This window comes from Gopherus flavomarginatus, chromosome 7 (genome assembly GCF_025201925.1).
Source record: "Gopherus flavomarginatus isolate rGopFla2 chromosome 7, rGopFla2.mat.asm, whole genome shotgun sequence".
NCBI classification, from domain to species: Eukaryota; Metazoa; Chordata; order Testudines; family Testudinidae; genus Gopherus; species Gopherus flavomarginatus.
The window spans coordinates 115,458,373-115,479,734 of NC_066623.1; the positions used below are offsets into that span (position 1 = coordinate 115,458,373).

Consider the following 21,362-nt stretch of genomic DNA (forward strand, 5'->3'; position numbering starts at 1 on the left):
CTGCTCTAACCCCTCAGACAGAGACCAACACCTACAAAATCTCCACCAAGCATTCTCAAAACTACAGTACCCGCACGAGGAAATAAGGAAACAGATCAACAGAGCCAGACGTGTACCCAGAAGCCTCCTACTGCAAGACAAACCCAAGAAAGAAACCAACAGGACTCCACTGGCCATCACATGCAGCCCCCAGCTAAAACCTCTCCAACGCATCATCAAGGATCTACAACCCATCCTGGACAATGATCCCACACTTTCACAGGCCTTGGGTGGCAGGCCTGTCCTTGCCCACAGACAACCTGCCAACCTGAAACATATTCTCACCAGTAACTGCACACCGCACCATAATAACTCTACCTCAGGAACCAATCCATGCAATAAACCTCGAAGTCAACTTTGCCCACATATCTACACCAGCAACACCATCACAGGACCTAACCAGATCAGCCACACCATCACTGGTTCGTTCACCTGCACATCCACCAATGTAATATACGCCATCATATGCCAGCAATGCCCCTCTGCTATGTACATCGGCCAAACTGGACAGTCTCTACGGAAAAGGATAAATGGACACAAATCAGACATTAGGAATGGCAATATACAAAAACCTGTAGGAGAGCACTTCAACCTCCCTGGCCACACTATAGCAGACCTTAAGGTGGCCATCCTGCAGCAAAAAAACTTCAGAACCAGACTTCAAAGAGAAACTGCTGAGCTTCAGTTCATCTGCAAATTTGACACCATCAGCTCAGGATTGAACAAAGACTGTGAATGGCTTGCCAACTACAGAACCAGTTTCTCCTCTCTTGGTTTTCACACCTCAACTGCTAGAACAGGGCCTCATCCTCCCTGATTGAACTGACCTCGTTATCTCTAGCTTGCTTGCTAGCATATATTTACCTGCCCCTGGAAATTTCCACTACATGCATCTGAGGAAGTGGGTATTCACCCACGAAAGCTCATGCTCCAAAACGTCTGTTAGTCTATAAGGTGCCACAGGATTCTTTGCGGCTGATAAAGCCAAAGTAGACAAACAATTTGTTGTTTAAATGAGGTAGATCAGTCACCTTCTCTCATAACACAAGCACCGGGAAGCATTCCATGAAACTGAAAGGTAGCAAGTTCAAAGGGGGAGAAAAGGACCCCCCAGTCTTGTTTAAATGGAGAGCTAAAGCACAGCAAGTCAGCACACCAGCTTGCAGAGCACTGTCTCCACATGTGGACCTGGTTACAGTGCACTGGAAGTTCCTTAGCGCACTTCGGTGGCGGGACGTCAAAGTGCTCCACTGAACTTTTAGCTCACTGTAGCAGGGGCCACGCGCTGAGTTAGAGCATGGTCAGCTAGTGTGTTGTCAGTTTACAGTCTGGCTTACCGTGCACTAACTCTCTGTGCAGACAGCCCCACGTAATGCACATTTGGCTTGTGGAACTCATTGCCACTGGATATCATTAGAGACAAGCTCATCAGGATAAAAATAAAGATTAGATATTTACCTGGGTAGCAAGAACAGACAGAGAGATAATAGTAAACATGAAAATACTATCAGAGGGGTAGCCGTGTTAGTCTGGATCTGTAAAAGCAGCAAAGAATCCTGTGCCACCTTATAGACTAACAGACGTTTTGGAGCATGAGCTTTCGTGGGTGAATACCCACTTTGTCGGATGCATGCAGTAGAAATTTCCAGCCACTGGGAGCTGCAGGCAGCCGTGCCTGTGGACAGTCAATGTAAACGCTGTCTTGCGGTCCGCTCCAGTGCAGAGCTGAGAGGGCTCCCCTGCAATTACAGGTTTGTGCTGCTATGGACTAGGCCAGGGCCAGTTTCAGGCGCCTGACAGAGCAGGGAGCCGGTCTCTTCTGCGCTCTCAATGCCTCTCTCGTTGGACCCTGGCAATGTGGGGCAGGAAGCTGCCTGATTTGAATGCCGGGGCCAGACTGGGTTCGGAGGGGGACGGAAGAAGGAGCTGGGGAGAGACAGAAACTGGTACTGGTGGCTGGCAGTGGGGGAGAGAGACTGGGACTGGGTGTCCCAGAACACTGGGATTAGGAGCTGTGGAGGGAAATGGGGCAGAAAGAAAACTGGGAGCCAGCAGGTGAGACTGGAGAGCATTGCGGGGGGGCAGAGAAAGGAGGCAAAGAGGAAGAGAAGACGGATCTCATGAGAAGCCAGGATCCAGGGGAAGAACTGGGACTGGTTGGGCAAAGACACTGAGACTGGATGAGGAGCCTGGGGCTGGAAACTGAGACCAGGAGCCAGTGGGAACTGGGAACATGGGCAGTGCTGGGAGTGGTGAGTGGAGGCCAGGCTGGGGGAGAGAGAGGCCGGATGAGGAACTGAAAATCCAGAGGGACAGGGGGAACGGGGACTGGCTAGACAAGGAGACTGGGACGGAACTTAGCTGTGTGCAGGGGGAACTGGGGTGGCTGGCCAAGGAGACGGGGAGTCCAGAGGTGGGAGACTAGGACCTGCTGGGCAAGGAGACAAATTGCCTAAGTGTGGAGAATGGGACCGGTATGAGGAGCCAGAAGGAAGGGAGACAGGACTGGGATGGGAACAGGTTGGAGAACATGGGGAAGAAAGGGTCAAGCTTGGGGGGATGGGAAAAGTCTGTGCCCACTAGAACATACTCCCCTGAGGAGCATGGAATGGAACCCAAGATTCATGAGTCTCACCATTCTTGTCCCCTCCGCAAATATCTGTGCAACACACTGGCAAAACCACCTCTAGCGCTGGTCCACATGGATGATAACCTACTACTGCTATCAGTTACTCTGTTAGCTGAAGTGGCAGATGTCTGTGCGCTAGATTTAAAGGTCTCAGACCCACTGAAGACCCATGTGGGTGTGAACATGATGCCACATGACGGAATTTGGTTTTTCAGTATGCCTTTTCACAAATCCTGGGAAATCACTCTCAAAAATAAGTTGTAAAGTGAAGCACTCAGAATTTAGGAAATGACTCCTCAGTCAGTGCACAGGATTTGCCCTGCAGACAAATCAGGGCTGTGCAGTGAAGGAGGCTGTTGTCTGTAGGACCCGGCCTCGCTTGTTGCAGGAAGAGAAAGGATGGTCTCGTGGTTAAAGGAGCTGAATGCTGCCCTGGGAAACCAGATTCTATCCCTAACCCTGACACAGAGTTCCTGTGTGATGCCGGGCAAGTCACTTAACCCCAACTTTTCACAGGAGTCACAAGCTGTGAGTTCCTCATTTCTGGGTGCATGACTTGAGATGCGGGGGTCTGATCAGCAGAAGCACTGAGCACCCACAGCTGCAGCTGAGAGCAGTGGAAGCTGTGCTTAGCAGAGCAATCTATAAACTTAATGTAAGTACTCTGAAAATTCAGGTCTATGGGTGTCTCAAATTGGACATCTAAAATTAATGGTTATTTTTACACTTGCTTTCTCTGACGCGGCTCCCCACTTGTAAAAGAAGGGGACTTACCTGTAACCCAGGTGTTGTGAGATGGACTCTGCCTATTCCCACTCACGGGATGCTCTGCCCGGCAGCCTGAATGGCAAAGTTCCAGCTAGCAGAAGTAGTTGGAGCGCTCACACACCTCCCTTGTCCCTCCCCTAGGAACACCTGATCTTCCAGGACAAGGATATAAAAGGGCCGTGGTGCTCCAGCCACCTCTGTTCGTTCCCCCATGACCCAAGCCCTTTGGTCTGCAGGACTCTGAAGCAGTAGGGAAAGGAGGGCAGGGAGTGTCAATGTGCAGAGTCCATCTCGAAGCACCTTGGTTACAGGTAAGTCACCTTCACTTCTTTGAGTGTCTTCTGCATGTTCCCACCCATGGGGCAGATGAATAAGCCGTTCTCTGACCCAGGCCAGTGGGACCATGGAGTCCTCACTGGAGGAGGACAGCAGGATGTCTGTGGCAAATCTCACCTCAGCTCTAGATTCTTCACCTAAGGAACAGTGTTTAGGAAAGGTGTGAGCAGAACTCCACCTTGCTGCTCTGCACAGCTCTGTAAGAGGAATATGCCCAGAATCAGCCACAGAGGCTGTCTTCGATCTAGTGGAATGTGTTCTAATTCGCTAAGGAAGGGACAACCTCATTTATTTATGAGCTTCGTTAACACATAATCTAATCCACCTCAACAGTGTTTGCACAGCAATAGCTTTCCCCTTTTTCTTTCTTTCATAAGAAATAAACAATTTTGGCAACTGTGTAAATTGTTTAGTTCTGTCTAAATAAAAAGCTAAAGCCTTCCTAACATCCAGAGTATGAATTTAGCCTCTCCAGCATGAGTGTGGGGGTTGGGAAAGAAAACCAGGAAAATTAGAGACTAGTTTATATGAAAACTGAGATCGCTTTTGGTAAAATCTTGTGTGTCTTTATGAAAACAGTGACTGGTGGCTGAGCCATTAATGCACGAGGTTCACTTACACGCCTTACAGAGGTGTTAGCTATCAAAACCACTGTCTTAATAGGCAAATGCAGTAAATTACAGCTTCCCAAAGGCTCCAAGGGAGGTCTCATGAATTGGAAAGCACTATGTTTAAATCCAAAAATGGCACAGGGTGGCTTATGGGAGGATATAAGTTATTTAGGCCCTTTAGGAACCTTTTAACTACATCATTTATAAACATTGATTGGTATGCGGCTATGGCTGAGAGATGAACCTTTACTGCAAGAGTGAAAGGTCTGCTTATTTTGAGGTACAATAAATATTGCAAAATATAAGTAATTGGTGCTGTATATGGATAAATATCATACATAGAAATCCACAATAACAATCTTTGCCATTTATGACTATAACTTCTTTGTGTGGATGGACTCTTTCCTGGAATGCGATATACATTTTATACCTCTAATGAACAACTCCTCTCTAACAATCCCAGAGTCCTATTCCCTAGGCTGTGTGACAAAGTTCCTCCTCTGCCTTGGTGGGTCCTGTGCTTATTGGCAGGTTTGCTCACCTCAGTGATCTTACCCACCGTCTGGATCAACTCCTCCTGTGTCTGATCAGGAGTTGGGAGGTTTAGGGGGAACCCGGGCCCACCCTCTTCTCCGGGTTCCAGCCCAGGGCCCTGTGGACTGCAGAGTCTATAGTGCCTCTTGTAACAGCTGCATGACAGCTACAGCTCCCTGGGCTACTTCCCCAAGGCCTCCTCCAAACACCTTCTTTATCCTCGCCACAGGACCTTCCTCCTGGTGTCTGATAACGCTTGTACTCTGTAGTCCTCCAGCAGCACAGCCTCTCACTCTCAGCTCCTCACGCCTCTTGCTCCCAGCTCCTCACATGCACTTCCTCTCCTCTGGCTCCCCCCTGCCTGACTGGAGTGAGCTCCTTTTTAAATCCAGGTGCCCTGATTAGCCTGCCGTGATTGGCTGCAGGTGTTCTAATCAGCCTGTCTGCCTTAATTGGTTCTAGCAGGTTCCTGATTACTATAGTGCAGCCCCTGCTCTGGTCACTCAGGGAACAGAAAACTACTCATCTAGTGACCGGTATATTTGCCCTCTACCAGACTCCTGTACCCCACTGGCCTGGGTCTGTCACAGCTGTTAGATGAAGAGATGGCAGATCTGGGTAATAAACAATCCCGTGTTGTTGCAATAATGGCAGAAGCTTTATTTATCCTCTTGACAAGTGAAGTAAGTCTGGGTACCACTGTTGTCTGGCCCATGCCAGCACTAATAAAATTATCCTGGCTTTGTCTGTTCTTACCTTATCACTCTCTGAATGAGGGGAAATGCATAGACTCATAGACTCTAGGACTGGAAGGGACCTCGAGAGGTCATCGAGTCCAGTCCCCTGCCCTCATGGCAGGACCAAATACTGTCTAGACCATCCCTAACAGACATTTATCTAACCTTCTCTTAAATATCTCCAGAGATGGAGATTCCACAACTTCCCTAGGCAATCTATTCCAGTGTTTAACTACCCTGACAGTTAGGAACTTTTTCCTAATGTCCAACCTAAATCTCCCTGTCATAAACAGATAGCTAAGGGTTAATGTTCTTTTACCTGTAAAGGGTTAACACAGGGAACCAAACACCTGACCAGAGGACCAATCAGGAAACAAGACTTTTTCAAATCTGGGTGGAGGGAAGTTTTGGGTTTGAGTCCTTTGTTCTTGGTCTTTCTCTTCTCTCGGCTCTGAGAGTGATTTTTCTATCTCCAGGCTTTCTAATCTTCTGTTTCCAAGTTGTAAGTGCAAGGATAGTAAGACAATAGGTTTATATTGTTTTCTTTTGTATTTACATGTGTGTAGTTGCTGGAATGTGTTAAATTGCATTCTTTTGGAATAAGGCTGTTTATTCACTTTTTTTTCTTAAGCAATTGACCCTGTATATTGTCACCTTATTACAGAGACTATTTTTAATGTCTTTTTCTTTCTTTTTTTTATATAAAGCTTTCTTTTTAAGATCTGTTGGAGTTTTTCTTTAGTGGGGACTCCAGGGAATTGAGTCTGCAGCTCACCAGGGAATTGGTGGAAGGAAAAAGTCAAGGGGAAAATCTCTTTGTGTTAGATTTACTAAGCCTGACTTTGCATACCCTCTGGGTGAGGGGGAGAGATTAGATCTCTCGGTACTTGTGTTTCCAGGACTGGAAGCAGGGAATCTCCTAGGTTCGTCCAGGGAGGGGAGCCTGGGAGGAAGTAACAAGGAAACAAGGGGAGGGGGTTATTTCCCTTTGTTGTAAGACTCAAGGCATCTGAGTCTGGGGGTCCCCCAGAGAAGGTTTTGGGGAGACCACAGTGAGCTAGGCACTGTATAATTCCTAGCTGGTGGCAGCGATACCAGGTCCAAGCTGGTAACTAAGCTTGGAGGTTTTTATGCTAACACCCATATTTTGGACGCTAAGGTCCAGATCTGGGAAGAAATGTTATGACACTCCCTTGCTGCAGTTTAAGCCCATCGCTTCTTGTTCTATCATTGGAGGCTAAGGTGAACAAGTTTTCTCCCTCCTCCTGATGACGCCCTTTTAGATACCTGAAAACTGCTATCATGTCCCCTCTCAGTCTTCTCTTTTCCAAACTAAACAAACCCAATTCCTTCAGCCTTCCTTCACAGGTCATGTTCTCAAGACCTTTAATCATTCTTGTTGCTCTTCTCTGGACCCTCTCCAATTTCTCCACATCTTTCTTGAAATGCGGTGCCCAGAACTGGACACAATACTCCACTTGAGGCCTAACCAGAGCAGAGTAAAGTGGAAGAACGACTTCTCGTGTCTTGTTTACAACACACCTGTTAATGCATCCCAGAATCACGTTTGCTTTTTTTGCAACAGCATCACACTGTTGGCTCATATTTAGCTTGTGGTCTACTATGACCCCTAAGTCTCTTTCTGCCGTACTCCTTCCTAAACAGTCTCTTCCCATTCTGTATGTGTGAAACTGATTGTTCCTTCTTAAGTGGAGCACTTTACATTTATCTTTATTGAACTTCAACCTGTTTACCTCAGACCATTTCTCCAATTTGTTCAGATCATTTTGAATTTTGACCCTGTCCTCCAAAGCAGTTGCAATCCCTCCCAGTTTGGTATCGTCCGCAAACTTAATAAGCGTACTTTCTATGCCAACATCTAAATCGTTGATGAAGATATTGAACAGAGCCGGTCCCAAAACAGACCCCTGCGGAACCCCACTTGTTATACCTTTCCAGCAGGATTGGGAGCCATTAATAACTACTCTCTGAGTACGGTTATCCAGCCAGTTATGCACCCACCTTATAGTAGCCCCATCTAAATTGTACTTTCCTAGTTTATCTATAAGAATATCATGCGAGACCGTATCAAATGCCTTACTAAAGTCTAGGTATATCACATCCACCGCTTCTCCCTTATTGACAAGGCTCGTTATCCTATCAAAGAACGCTATCAGATTAGTTTGACACGATTTGTTCTTTACAAATCCATGCTGGCTATTCCCTATCACCATACCACCTTCCAAGTGTTGGCAGATGATTTCTTTAATTACCTGCTCCATTATCTTCCCTTCCAGGGCATCCATTAAGCCCTGAGCCCAGAGTACTAGAAAGACATCTGATACTGAGTCCCTGTCTCTGCTGGATCTTGAACAGAATTTCGGACACTTCCTGTTGCTGCTGGACACAAAAAGCTCCATGATCAGATTCCCTCAGAACCGGAGAGGTGTGCTACTATTTCGTCCATCAGAGGCCAGTCATGCCTCTGACATGTTAACCTGCTCAGATGTTCTGCAAGTGTATTTTGCTCCCCCGATACATGGATTGCTATTGGGTGAACATCGTGTTCTATACACGTGTTCCAAAGACTCTTTGTCTTCATGTGTAACTATGGAGAATGAGGCCCCCCCCCTTGTTCAGATAATATAATGCTGTCATATTTTCTGTTATCACCTGAAGTACCCTAGGTTTGCCTGAGGCAGAAATGATTACAGAGCCAGTCTGAGTGCTCTCAGCTCTAATACAGGATACGTAGCTTTTTTCCTTTTGGTGATTACTGAGCTCCAACTAACAACTTGTTGATTATATGAGCGCCTATCCCAGTGGTGATGCATCACAGGTAAGTAGTACTGCTGGTGGAGGGGGATTGGAAAGCATACTCTTCATCACATTCTCAGCATTTGTTCACCACATTAGTTATGTTAATACCTGTTGTGAAATTACTAATTTGTGATGCCTGCTATGTAAGCCTGGATTGCCACCACCAGTGCTGAAGATCCCTCATCTGGAGATGAGCATCTGGTGTCACTGCCATGGCTGATGCCAGTAAACCCAGGAACTCTAGAAAAAAGAGACTCTGTTGGGGTGGATATTGGAGACGGAGATATATAGAGATTTTTATTTTAACATCTCTCTCCTCTGGGAGAAAGGCTCTTGCCACAGTATGGTCATTATATGGCCCCTACAAAGAGGATTCTCTGAGTTGAGTTTAAGAATGACTTTTCCCAATTTATCTGTAATCCCAGAATGGCAATTGGAAAATATTTGCTTTACATGTAATATGATGGTGGTGGTCATGATTGGGGACTTCAGCTATCCAGACAACACTTGGGAAAACAACACAGCAAGGCACAGATTCCCCAACACATTTTTGGACTGCGTCATTGACAACCTTTTACTGCAGAAGGTGAAGAAAGCAACTAGGGGCGAGGCTGTTCTACATCTGATTCTGACAAACAGGGAGGAACTGGTCAAGAATTTGAAGGCAGAAGGCAGCTTGGGTAAAAGTGATGATGAAATGAGAGAGTTCAGGATTCTAAGGGATGGCAGGAGCGAAACAGTGAATAAAGACAATGACTTCAAGAAGGCAGACTTTAGCAAGCTCAAAGAACTGGTATGTAAGATCCTGTGGGAAGCAAGCCTACAGGAAAAAAAAGAGTTCAGGAAAATTCACAGCTTTTTAAAGAGATATTATTAAAGGCACAAGAGCAAACTATCTCAATGTGTAGGAATGAAGGAAGGTGGTAAGACACCATCCTGGCTTAACCAGATCTTCAACAAACTGAAACTCAAAAAAGAGTCATATAAAAAGTAACAACTAGTTCAAATGACAAAGGACTATGATTAAAAAAACACCACAAGCATGTAGGGACAAAATTAGAAAGGCCAAGGTACAAAACAAGATTAACCCAGCTAGGGTAACAAGAAAGCATTTTACAAGTACATGAGAAGCAAGAAGATGACCAAGGACAGAGTAGGCCTGTTACTCATAAGGCAGGAAAAACAGCAACAAAAAACAGAGCAATAGCCAAAGTGTTAAATGCCTTGTTTGTTTCAGTTTTCACCAGAAAGGTTAGCAGTGATCAGATGACTAACCTAGTGAATATCAGCATAAATGGGCTACGATCTAAGGTAAAATAGGGAAAGAACAAGTTAAGAATTACTTAGACAAGTTAGATGTCTTCAGCTCAGCAGGGTCGACAAAAAACATCATAGAATACTTAAGGAACTGGCTGAAGAAATCTCTGAGTCATTAGTAGCGCCCATCCAAATTCACGGTCCATTCTGGTTAATTTCATGGTCATAGTATTTATGGTTTCAGGTATTTAAATCTGAAATTTCACAGTGTTGTCACTGTAGGGGTCTTGACCCAATTCTGAAGGCAGCAGCACAGAAGGGTGGCCTGGGATGGTATTGCCACTCTTATTTCTGTGCTGCTGGCAGGGTGCTGCCTTCAGAGCTGGGTGCCAGGTCAGCAGCTGCCACTCTCTGGGCTCCCAGTGCTGAAGGCAGCACAGAAATAAGGGTAGCAGTGGCAATACTGCGACCTCACTACAAGAACTTTGTGACACCCCCACTCAATCCTCTTTTGGGTCAGGACCCCCAATTTGAGAAACACTGGTCTCTCCTGTGAAATCTGTATAGTATAGGGTAAAATTACAACAAAAAAAAATAGATTTCACGATCCGTGACACGTTTTTCACTGCTGTTAATGTGGTAGGGCCCTAGCCATTAGTGATTATCTTTGAGAACTCATGGAGGATGGGAAAGATCCCAGAGGACTGGAAAAGGGCAAATATAGTACCTATCTTTAAAAAGGGGAATAAAGACAACCTAGAGAATGCAGACCAGTCCGCTTTACTTCGGTTCCCAGAAAGATAAAGGCGCAAATAAACAATCAATTTGTAAGCACATAGAAGATAGTAAGGTGATAAGTAACAGTCCACATGGATTTATCAAGAATATAATATCCTTCTCTGGCAGGGAAACAAGACTTGTGGACGGGGGAAAGCAGGAGATGTGATATATCATGACTTTAGTAAGGCATTTAATAGTGTCTCACATGATCTTCTCATAAACAAGTTAGGGAAATACAGCCTGGACAAACCTACGATAAGGTGAGTGGCGGGAAAACCGTACTCAGAGAGTAGTTCAATGATTCACAGTCAAGCTGGAAGGGCATAATGAGTGGGGTCCCATAGAGATCTGGCCTGGGTCTGGTTCTATTCAATATCTTGATAAAAGCTTTGGACAGTGAGATAGAGAGTACAGTTATACGCTTCGAGGACAATACCAAGTGCTAAGGGGTTGCACGCATTTTGGAGGACAGGATTAGAATTCAAAATGATCTTGACAACCTGGACAAATGGTCTGAATAGGATGAAATTCAATAAGGACAAATGCAAAATGCTCCACTTAGGAAGGAACAATCAATTGCACACATACAAAATGGGAAATGACTGCCTAGGAAGGAGCACTGCGGAAAGGGATCTGGGGGTTATACTGGATCACAAACTAAGTGAGAGTCAACAGTGTAATACCTTTGCAAAAAAAGTAAACATTATGGGATATTAGGAGTATTGTAAGCAAGACATGAGAAAAGACGGTTACTCACCTTTGTAACTGTTGTTCTTCGAGATGTGTTGCTCGTATCCATTCCAGTTAGGTGTGCGCGCCACGCGTGCACGTTTGCCGGAAACTTTTTACCCTAGCAACTCCAGGGGGCCGGCAGGTCGCCCCCTAGAGTGGCGCCGCCATGGCGCCTGATATATACCCCTGCCGGCCCACCCGCTCCTCAGTTCCTTCTTGCCGGCTACTCCGACAGTGGGGAAGGAGGGCGGGTGTGGTATCGATATTAGCAACACATCTCGAAGAACAACAGTTACAAAGGTGAGTAACCGTCTTTTCTTCTTCGAGTGATTGCTCATATCCATTCCAGTTAGGTGAATCCCAAGCCATACCTAGGCGGTGGGGTCAAAGTGAGAAGTAGCGGCATGGAGCACTGCAGAGCCGAAGGCCGCGTCCTCTCTGGACTGCTGGACCAGGGCGTAGTGGGAAGCAAAGGTGTGGACCGATGACCAGGTCGCTGCCCGACAGATTTCCTGGATGGGCACACGGGCGAGGAAAGCCAGCGACGACGCCTGCGCCCTGATAGAGTGCGCAGTCACACGGCCCGTAGGAACGTGAGCCAAGTCATAGCAGGTCCTGATACAGGACGTTACCCACGAGGATAACCTCTGCGAGGAAATGGGAAGCCCCTTAATGCGGTCCGCTACTGCCACGAAAAGCTGGGGGGATTTGCGGAACGGTTTGGTCCTCTCCACATAAAACGCGAGAGCCCGACGGACATCAAGCGAGTGGAGTTGTTGCTCCCTGCGTGAAGAATGAGGCTTCGGGAAAAAAACTGGGAGGAAGATCTCCTGGTTGACGTGAAAGGCTGAGACCACCTTGGGGAGAAAGGCAGGGTGCGGTCTCAGCTGCACCTTATCTTTATGGAAGACCGTATATGGGGGATCTACCGTGAGAGCCCGGAGTTCCGACACCCGTCTAGCTGAACAGGGAGCAAGTCGCTAACGGCTGAAAGGGGGGCCCCATGAGCTGAGACAAAATCAGGTTAAGATCCCAGGTAGGGGCAGGGGTTCGGACGTTAGGGTATAGACGTTCCAGCCCCTTAAGGAATCTAGTCACCGTCGGGTGAGAGAAAATGGAGCGGCCATCCCCACCCGGGTGAAAGGTGGAGACAGCCGCCAGGTGGACCCGAAGGGACGATATCGCCAGGCCCTGTTGCTTGAGGGACCAAATATAGTCCAAAATATTGGCCACCGAAACTTCCATCGGGAGGAAACCCCTCTCCGTGCACCAACAGGAGAAACGCTTCCACTTGGCCGAGTACGTCGCTCTAGTGGAAGGCTTCCTGCTGCCCAAGAGTACCTCACGTACCGGGGTGGAGCAGCGTAACTTGGATCTGGTCAGCCACGCAGGAGCCACGCTGCTAGGTGCAGGGACTGGAGGTCCGGGTGACAGAGAGTACCGTGGTCCTGGGTGATCAGGTCCGGATGAAGGGGCAGGGGAACTGGGTTGGCTATGGCCAGGTCCAGCAACATGGGGTACCAATGTTGCCTGGGCCACGCCGGGGCTACCATGATCACGTGGGCCCTGTCCCTGCACACCTTCAGAAGGACCTTGTGGACCAGCGGGAACGGGGGGAACGCGTAGAACAAGTGGGTCATCCACAGAATAAGGAAGGCGTCCGCCATAGACCCGGGTTCCCGGCCCTGAAAGGAGCAGAACGCCTGGCATTTCCTGTTCCCCCTGGATGCGAAGAGGTCCACGCGGGGACAACCCCACCTCTGGAAGAGTGAGAGGGCGACATCCGGGCGAAGGGACCACTCGTGCGCGAGGAAGGATCTGCTCAGACGGTCTGCCAGCGTGTTCCGTACTCCGGGGAGGAAGGAAGCCGTGAGGTGAATGGAGTGGGCTATACAAAAGTCCCAGAGTCGCATCGCCTCGTGACATAGGGGAGAGGATCTGGTGCCGCCCTGCTTGTTGATATAGTACATGGTCGTCGTGTTGTCGGTGAATACCGCGACACAACGACCTCGAAGCTGGTGACAGAACGTTTGACAAGCAAGGCGGACCGCTCTCAACTCCCGCATGTTGATGTGTAGCTCCACCTCCTGCGGGGACCACAGGCCCTGTGTCCTCAGGGTTCCCAGGTGGGACCCCCAGCCGAGATCTGAGGCGTCTGTCGTTAGGGACACCGAGGGCTGGGGTGGGTGGAATGGGAGCCCCGCACACACGACGGACTGGTCTAGCCACCAACTGAGGGAATCCAACACCCCCTGGGGGATTGTGATAAGCGTGTCTAGTGACTGCCTTGCCGGCCGGTAATGTGCAATGAGCCAAGACTGGAGGGGCCTCTACACTATTTACTATATTACTACTTAACTAACTACACTTAACTACTAACTACAACTATAAACAGTAGAACAAGGAAAGCTAGGGACGTGGAGGACAGCTATGCCGCGCTCCACAGTTCCAACGACCGACACGGCGGTAAGAAGGAACTGAGGAGCGGGTGGGCCGGCAGGGGTATATATCAGGCGCCATGGCGGCGCCACTCTAGGGGGCGACCTGCCGGCCCACTGGAGTTGCTAGGGTAAAAAGTTTCCGACGAACGTGCACGCGCAGCGCACACACCTAACTGGAATGGATATGAGCAATCACTCGAAGAAGAAGTAATTCTTCCACTCTATTCAGCACTGATAAGGCCTCAACTGGAATATTGTGTGCAATTCTGGGCACAACATTTGGGAAAGATGTGGACAAACTGGAGAAAGTCCACAGAAGAGCAACAAAAAAATGATTAAAGGTCTAGAAATCATGACCTCTGACAGAAGATTGAATAAACTGGGTTTGTTTAGTCTGGAAAAGAGAAGACTGAGAGGGGACATAATAACAGTTTTCAAGTATGTAAAAGTTTGTTACAAGGAGGAACAATAAAAACTGTTCTTAACCTCTGAGGATAGGACAAGAAGCAATGGGCTTAAATTGCAGCAAGGGTCGGTTTAGATTGGACATTACGAAAAACATGCTAACTGTCAGGGTGTTTAAGAACTAGAACAAACTACCTAAGGAGGTTGTTGTCAGGGACCAGGGGTCTCGAATGCAGGTCCACAGAGTTCTCAAGAGTAAGGCAGTTCCAACCTGCCACCCAGTGACCTGCTGACACTCTTGCAAAGGACTTCAGTCATGGGATCTGATTGGTCACTAGCCTCTATTTAACTCATGCACAGGTACAGAAAGTTATCCATGCAGCTGGGCTCTTTCTGATATACTTGCTCCTCCGGCCTGCTGCAGATCTCCTGATACCTGACTCTCAGTTTGCCCTCTGGCCTGACTCCTGCTCTGACGTCTTGATCAGACCGCCCATGTCACAGTTGTGACAGCTGTAGAATCTCCATCATTGGAGGTTTTTATGAACAGGTTAAACAAATCTCTGTCAGGGATGGTCTACATAATACTTTGTCCTGCTTCAGCGCAGGGGACTGGATTAGATGACTTATCGAGGTCCCTTCCAGTCCTATATTTCTATGATGTCTTCCTTGGACGACACTTATATTAACAAGTTGTCCACATATGGATACACAAACATCCCCTACCTTCTTAGGTATGCTGCTACTACAGATAGGCATTTTGTAAATATCCTGGACACCATAGAAAACCCAAGGGGAAGCACCTTGCACCGAAAACAGTCCTTTCCTACCATAAAGCACGGGTATTTCTGTTGACAGGGTCTTATTGAAATATGAAAATACGCGTCTTTTAAATCCAGAGCTGCAAACCAATCCAGAAGGGAAAGAGAAGGGATTATAGAAGTTAGAGAAAGCTTGTGGAAATGAAACTTCTTTATGTCTTTAATTTCCTTCAATCTAAACTGGGATGAAGCCCCCCCACATTTTTGAAATTAGAAACTAACACAAGTAAACAGTGCTAAAGGTAACACTTGTTCTAAGGTCCAGAAGGAGGTGGGAGGCTGAACCATTGCGAGAAGAGGTCCTTTAATACTAAAGAGCAAGAGAACGATGAAGTGGGAACGGGAAGCTCATAACCAATGATATCAAGAAAGCCAAAGTGTTTAATGCCTGTTTTGCCTGAGTTTCCACTAAACAGGGTAATGGTGACCAGATACTCAACACAAGTAATACTGACAACCAGGGGGAAGGAACACAAGCCAAAACAGAGAAAAAACACTTAAAGAATATTTACGTAAGTAGATGTATTCAAGTCAGCAGAGCCTGAAGAAAGACCGTATGCATAGAGTAGTTATCAATGGCTCGCTGTCAAACGGAAAGGGCGTATCTAGTGAGAACATAAGAACAAAAAAAAAAGGCCGTACTGGCTCAGACCAAAAGTCCATCCAGCCCAGTATCCTGTCTACCGACAGTGGCCAATAGGGTTCAGTTCTGGATCCAGTACTAGTCAATATTTTCATTAATGACTTGGATAGTGGAGTGGAGAGTATGTTTATAAAATTTACAGATGACACCAAGCTGGGAGAAGTTGCAAGAACTTTGGAGAACCGGATTAGAATTCACAACAACCTTGACAAAATGGAGAACTGGTCTGAATTCAAGAAGATGAAATTCAATGAAGACACGTTCATAGGACTTCACGTAAAAAGGAAAGTTCAGGTGCATGACTATGAAATGGGGAATCGCTGGCTAGGTGGTTGTACTGCTGAAAAGGATCTGGGCGTGTGATGGGGTTTACAAGCCCCATATTGAGCACAGGCAAAATGGGGAGGACAGTCTTCCCTGCTTGCAGCTATCAGGCTGATCACACCCATGCACTGTTGCCAGAAAAGTCAGTCATGGAGATATGAAACCACAGCTGTGACCAGTAAAAGAAACAGGCCCAACTATAAAGTGGCATTTTCCAGTCAGGCAGAAAACCACATTTGGCTCTGGTTGTACATATCTTTGTCTGCAACCCATAGTCTGGTCTGCAACCAATATTCTTACTCCTCTCTGGGGTCATTCTTGGTTCAGACAGCCCTGGAGACAGCAATACCCTTGGCTGGACAAGGCAACGTGAGAAAAATTCTTCTCTGGGAAAAACAGAGGGTGTTTTAGGTGATGAAACTAGAGGAGAAATTCTCAATTCTTCTACACATCCTCTCCTTTCTGGAGAAACACACACATATCTGAGGCTGTTGCATATGTCTTCTGCCTGTTCGCTTACTATACCTGATTCAATCTCTGGCTGAACCAGGAATGGATCTGATCTACAAACCTTGACTACCACCTGCTGTGGTGCTGCAGCAGTCCCTCATCTCACCAGTTGCTTAAGCCTCACCTTCAGAACAGGTTCATTCGGATCCAAGAATATCCGACCTGAGGAAGAATCTTTCCTCACCTTCCCATGAGGATATATATCGTGCATTGGCTCCTTAAACATGTTTTGTTCAGAAAAATCTCTCTCTCATGGATTGACTCTTTTCAAAGAGGCTGACACTGCGGAGAGCTGTCTTGCCTGTCAAAACTTTACCCAAAAGCTTGTCTGTAAACAAAGAGGCCCACACCTCAGTGGGTTTCCTTTGCTGATCCTTGTCATTGGATTTTTTTTAGCAGTAGATGTAGAGGAGAAAGATCTATCTTTCTTTCTAGTAGACACGTCTGCTGCCAGTGCCAGCCTGTGGGCTCTCCTGGAATCCTGTTCTCTCCAAGTTCCGGAGGATTTTGCCAACTGTACCTCTTGTAAGAGAATTGCTTGAAGCCTCTTTTGTCTTTCCTTCTTTGACCTCATTGTGAACACTGAGCAAACTGAACACTGGCAGGGTGAGTGTCCTTCACTTAAACATGGGAGGCATCTAGCATGTGTATCTGATGCCAGGAACACTATCAGACAAAATACGTATCTTCTGAAACCAGGCTTGTTCTTCAGTTCCAGACCAAGTAACTAACTTACTGTAACTATATTATTACCTAATTGACAACAATTTAACTACTTTGTAACTAAGATTTAAACCAGCTACTCACAGATCTGAGGGGACTCTGGCGCCCCACAGAAAACCATTCTGCTGCTCGCGGTTGGAAGGAACTGAGGCTGTGGGAGCGTCCCGTCCCGTCTGTACCGTCACCTTGGAATTTCCCATGTTGAGGGAGGAGAGGGATGAGGGAGGCATGTGAGCACTCCAAAGACTGCTGCTAGCTAGAGTTCTACCCTTCAGGCTGTGTCAGAGCATCCCAAGAGTAGGAACAGGCAGCGCACACTCAAAGGAGAAAATGGAGATAAAACCCATGCATCTCACTGAAGTGTTGTGAAAATAAATAAATCAATGTACATGAAGCGCTCAGGTGCTACAATGGTGAGCCCCCGAGACAAGCCAGTGGGGATCTGTCTGCAAGGTCTGAAGTGTGCAATAAACGAGGTATAGGACCACACACTGAACAATATGGAGAAAACAAACTATTGGACAGCTGCTCATTCTGCGAGCGCTGTCCACCCTGGGCACTGACTGAGGCAGGATTTGTGTGGAAGCGACAGTATGTGATTGTGTAAGTAACAACTGTCCTAACGTAGATGCACAAAGGCGCTGAATTAAGATCACACAGGCAGCCTTAGTTCTGGCATTTCCTCAGTTTTGAGAGCTTGACCCTGCACCCTTATTAGTGTTCCTGGAATGTAGTTTTGTGTGTGTGTGAGATGTATGTTTTGCGCCTTCCTCGAGCACAGCTCACATTGATCACTATGGGGACAGGATATTGGGCTGGGGGCTTTTGCTCTGATCTGGCCTGGCAACTGCTATATTCCTGAAGAAAAGGACAGGCTAGAGGAGCTGATGAAAAGATTCACACTTGCTCTTGTTAATGACGACATTAATCTCTCACATCTCAACACTGAAGACTGGGACCCAATTTGGGATGCAGTTTGGGGCTGTATGCAAAGCCATCACACCACACAGCGTGGAGTCAACAGTCTGTCTCAATATGACTCTGGGGTAACTACACCTAAACATTGTGTTCAAATTCTGGTCTTCTCATTGCCAGAAAGATACTGACCCACTGAAGGGAATCAGAAGAAGAGGAATAACTGATCACGGGGTTGGAGGAATTAATCTAGGAGGAAAAAATTAACGGAACACTAAGATCGCATGGTAAAACACATACAAGTCGGCAATGACAAACGGCCCTCTTGTGTACATGCAGCATTACAATACAGTCTGATTAAATGATCACAGATTGTCTCCCAAATTATACAATACGATATACATGTTTCTTTAAGTCCTTACACATGTTTTCACTCTGCTAGTTTACACAATGTGCCCTGTTCGAATGCTCCAATCAATCTCTACTGACACACTTTTAATAGAGTAAGTTCTGTTGTCAGCACCCTCATACTTCACATTTCCTTTTCAACCAGCAGCAGATGTGTAAACAGACTAAGTTCTGGTGTCGTCTTCTTCCATCCCCTGATTTCTTTGCCCCACCTTGCACCTACCCCTCTGCCCATCAGGCCGTTGTTGAAAGGCAGGCCAATGAAGCTGAAAGCTGCCTCCTGGATGAAGTACGGATTCAGGATGCGAATCTCATGAGGTTCTCTTGGGACACGGGTAGCCACTGATTTCCAAAATCCATCAGATGCACTCTAGGGAATGGAGACAGCAAAACAAGCACAGGTGGTCAGATAACACAGATGCCATGTCACTGTCATCCTCCAAAAATCCACCAGAAACAGCTATTCTCATTCTCCCCTTGGACACAGCATTAGTACTGGTCATAACTGATCAAAAATCATTAGCCAAACATCCAAGAAAATCTCTAACTGATGCCATATGCCACATACTCCTCCGGTGTGTGAATCATATTTTCCCATGTCTCACTTCTACCCTAGAGTTACTGTCATCCCTTGCTGGGTCATACTTGAATTAGGCTGTAAGCTTATAAGGGACTATCTTGCTCTGTAAACTGCCATGCACACGCATGGTGCAGAATAAAAACAAACAAATGAACAAACCATAAATAAACAGGGTAATTGTGTCTTCCCCATTAATTGGCCTCCCTAGAGTGTTTACTCAGCAAACTTGAGAGACCAGTGGGATGGACATAGCCACTTGGCTTTGGAAGCTGCCTTATGAAAATGTCTCATTCTGTGCCAAGCTGGCCTTTTCAGCTACCCTGGAGCCACTAGCCTCCAGAAATATCCCACAGCTGCAGAAAGTGGAAAACATAAAATAGGAGGAAGGAGCATAGGACATTGGGATGGGACCAATTATGAGAGAAGTATCCTACTCGCCTTCCAGTGTCCTCCCACTGGGAAACAACTGGGAATTAACACGCAGGAGAAGAAAAGAGACAGAGAGAGAATATTCAGGATCATAACAAGAACAGGGCTGATAAAATGACCGATAAATGACCGTGGATAGTTTCTCTCCATTTTAATCACGTTCTCTAGCCAACCCTTTTTGCATTCACCAAATCTCACACATGTGACAGGACGCACTTTTTCTGGGCAATAACTAAGCAGTGCTGAGTGTTTCAGAGATTCTCCTAGCTCTTGGCAGACACAGCTCTGCAATGCTCAGGTAGCCTCATCCTCAGCGTCTGTATCAGATTGTTTACCCTTAGGAATACACACCCAGCTAGAACGTTGTAGGTGTAAAATAAACTTGCTAAAGAAAAAAACACGTCTGGGGGATCTAGGCCATGATTACCCGGTAGTGCTCTGGATCTTTACATCAAAGGAAAGCAGAATTTAAACATGGGAAGAACTAGAGGGCTTTTAACCCATTAGCAGCCACAATGCAGTAACAAGACTTGCTAGCTGACGTTGCCTGTTTGTCACATCTGACGAAGTGGGTATTCACCCACGAAAGCTCAAGCTCCAAAACATCTGTGAGTCTATAAGGTGCCACAGGACTCTATGCTGCTTTTACAGATCCAGACTAACACGGCTACCCCTCTGACACTTGTTTGTCACAGTGACTCGGGAACCTCTTAATCCCTAATGGCAAGGGGATGCAGAGGGTTACAGGCCTCTCGTGGGTCACAGATTCTAGAGGCATAGATTTTAAGGTCAGAAGAGACCACTGCTATCATCTGGTCTTACCTCCTGTACAGCACAGATCAGAGAACTGCCCCCAAGTAATTCCTAGAACATGTCTTCTAGATAAACCTCCAATCTCGAATTAAAAACTCAGTGATGAAGACGACCTTTGGCCAATTGTTCCAGTGGTTAATTATTCTCACTGTTAAAAACTGACACCTTACTTCCAGTCTGAATTTGTCTAACTTCAGCTTCCAGCCACTGGATCACATTAGACCTTTCTCTGCTAGACTGGAGAGCCCATTATCAAATCTTTGTTCCCCAGTTAAATAGAGACTGTGATCAAATTACCCCTTAACTGTCTCTTTGTTAAACTAAGCAGATTAAGCTCCTTGAGTCTATTTCTAGACTCATTCTCCTGGCTCTTCTTGGACCCCTTTCCAATTTATCAACATCCTTCATGAACTGTGGGCACCAGAACTGGACACAGGATTCCAGCAGCGGTTGCACCAGTGTCAAATCTAGAGGTAAAATAATCTCTCTGCTCCTACTGGAAATTCCTGTTTTTGCAGCCCAGGATCACGCTAGTTCTTTGTTCCTAGAGGTATACATTTGCATTTAGCTGTATCAAAACACATATTGTTTACTTGTGGCCAGTTTGGCAAACAATCTAGATCACTCTAAATCAGTGACCTGTCCTCTTCATTATTAACCACTACCCCAAGTATTGTGTTATCTGCAGACTTTATCAGTGATGATTTTATGTTTTCTTCCAGGCCACTGATAAAGATGTGACACAGCATAAGGCCAAAAACTGATCCCTGCAGGACCCCGAGGGAATCAGACCCACTCAGTGATGATTCCCTAGGTCTGGGGTGTCCATTCTAGTTCACCAAAGGGTGTTAGGTGAGGTCTTGAATAAATGCCTGTGCCACTCCAGTCATCAAAATCATTGTGATACGTATGTACACAAATTATAAAAGGAGAAATGTATATATACGGAAGTTATGTTCCTGAAGTCGGTAGGTACTGGCCACCAGTGAAGCTGAAAAACAGGTTTTCTGTCAGACAAGAATGTTTATCCAGCAACCTGTTAATATGTAAATTGAGTGTGAGGACTTCAGAGGGAGGAACTAAGGACTGGTCTAGAGTGAAAAGTTC

The 21,362-nt window shown here is 46.5% G+C and overlaps 1 protein-coding gene across 15 annotated transcripts in view; it reads right to left on the reverse strand.

The window, feature by feature from the left end:
- ST3GAL3 (ST3 beta-galactoside alpha-2,3-sialyltransferase 3) overlaps positions 1-21,362 on the reverse strand; it is a 464,990-nt gene that overhangs the window by 72,468 nt on the left and 371,160 nt on the right. For all 15 annotated transcript variants that reach the window (XM_050961194.1, XM_050961191.1, XM_050961192.1 and 12 more), the window contains one exon: positions 18,657-18,803. In XM_050961194.1, the coding sequence (XP_050817151.1) occupies positions 18,657-18,803 (147 nt within the window). The remainder of the gene's footprint in view (positions 1-18,656; positions 18,804-21,362) is intronic.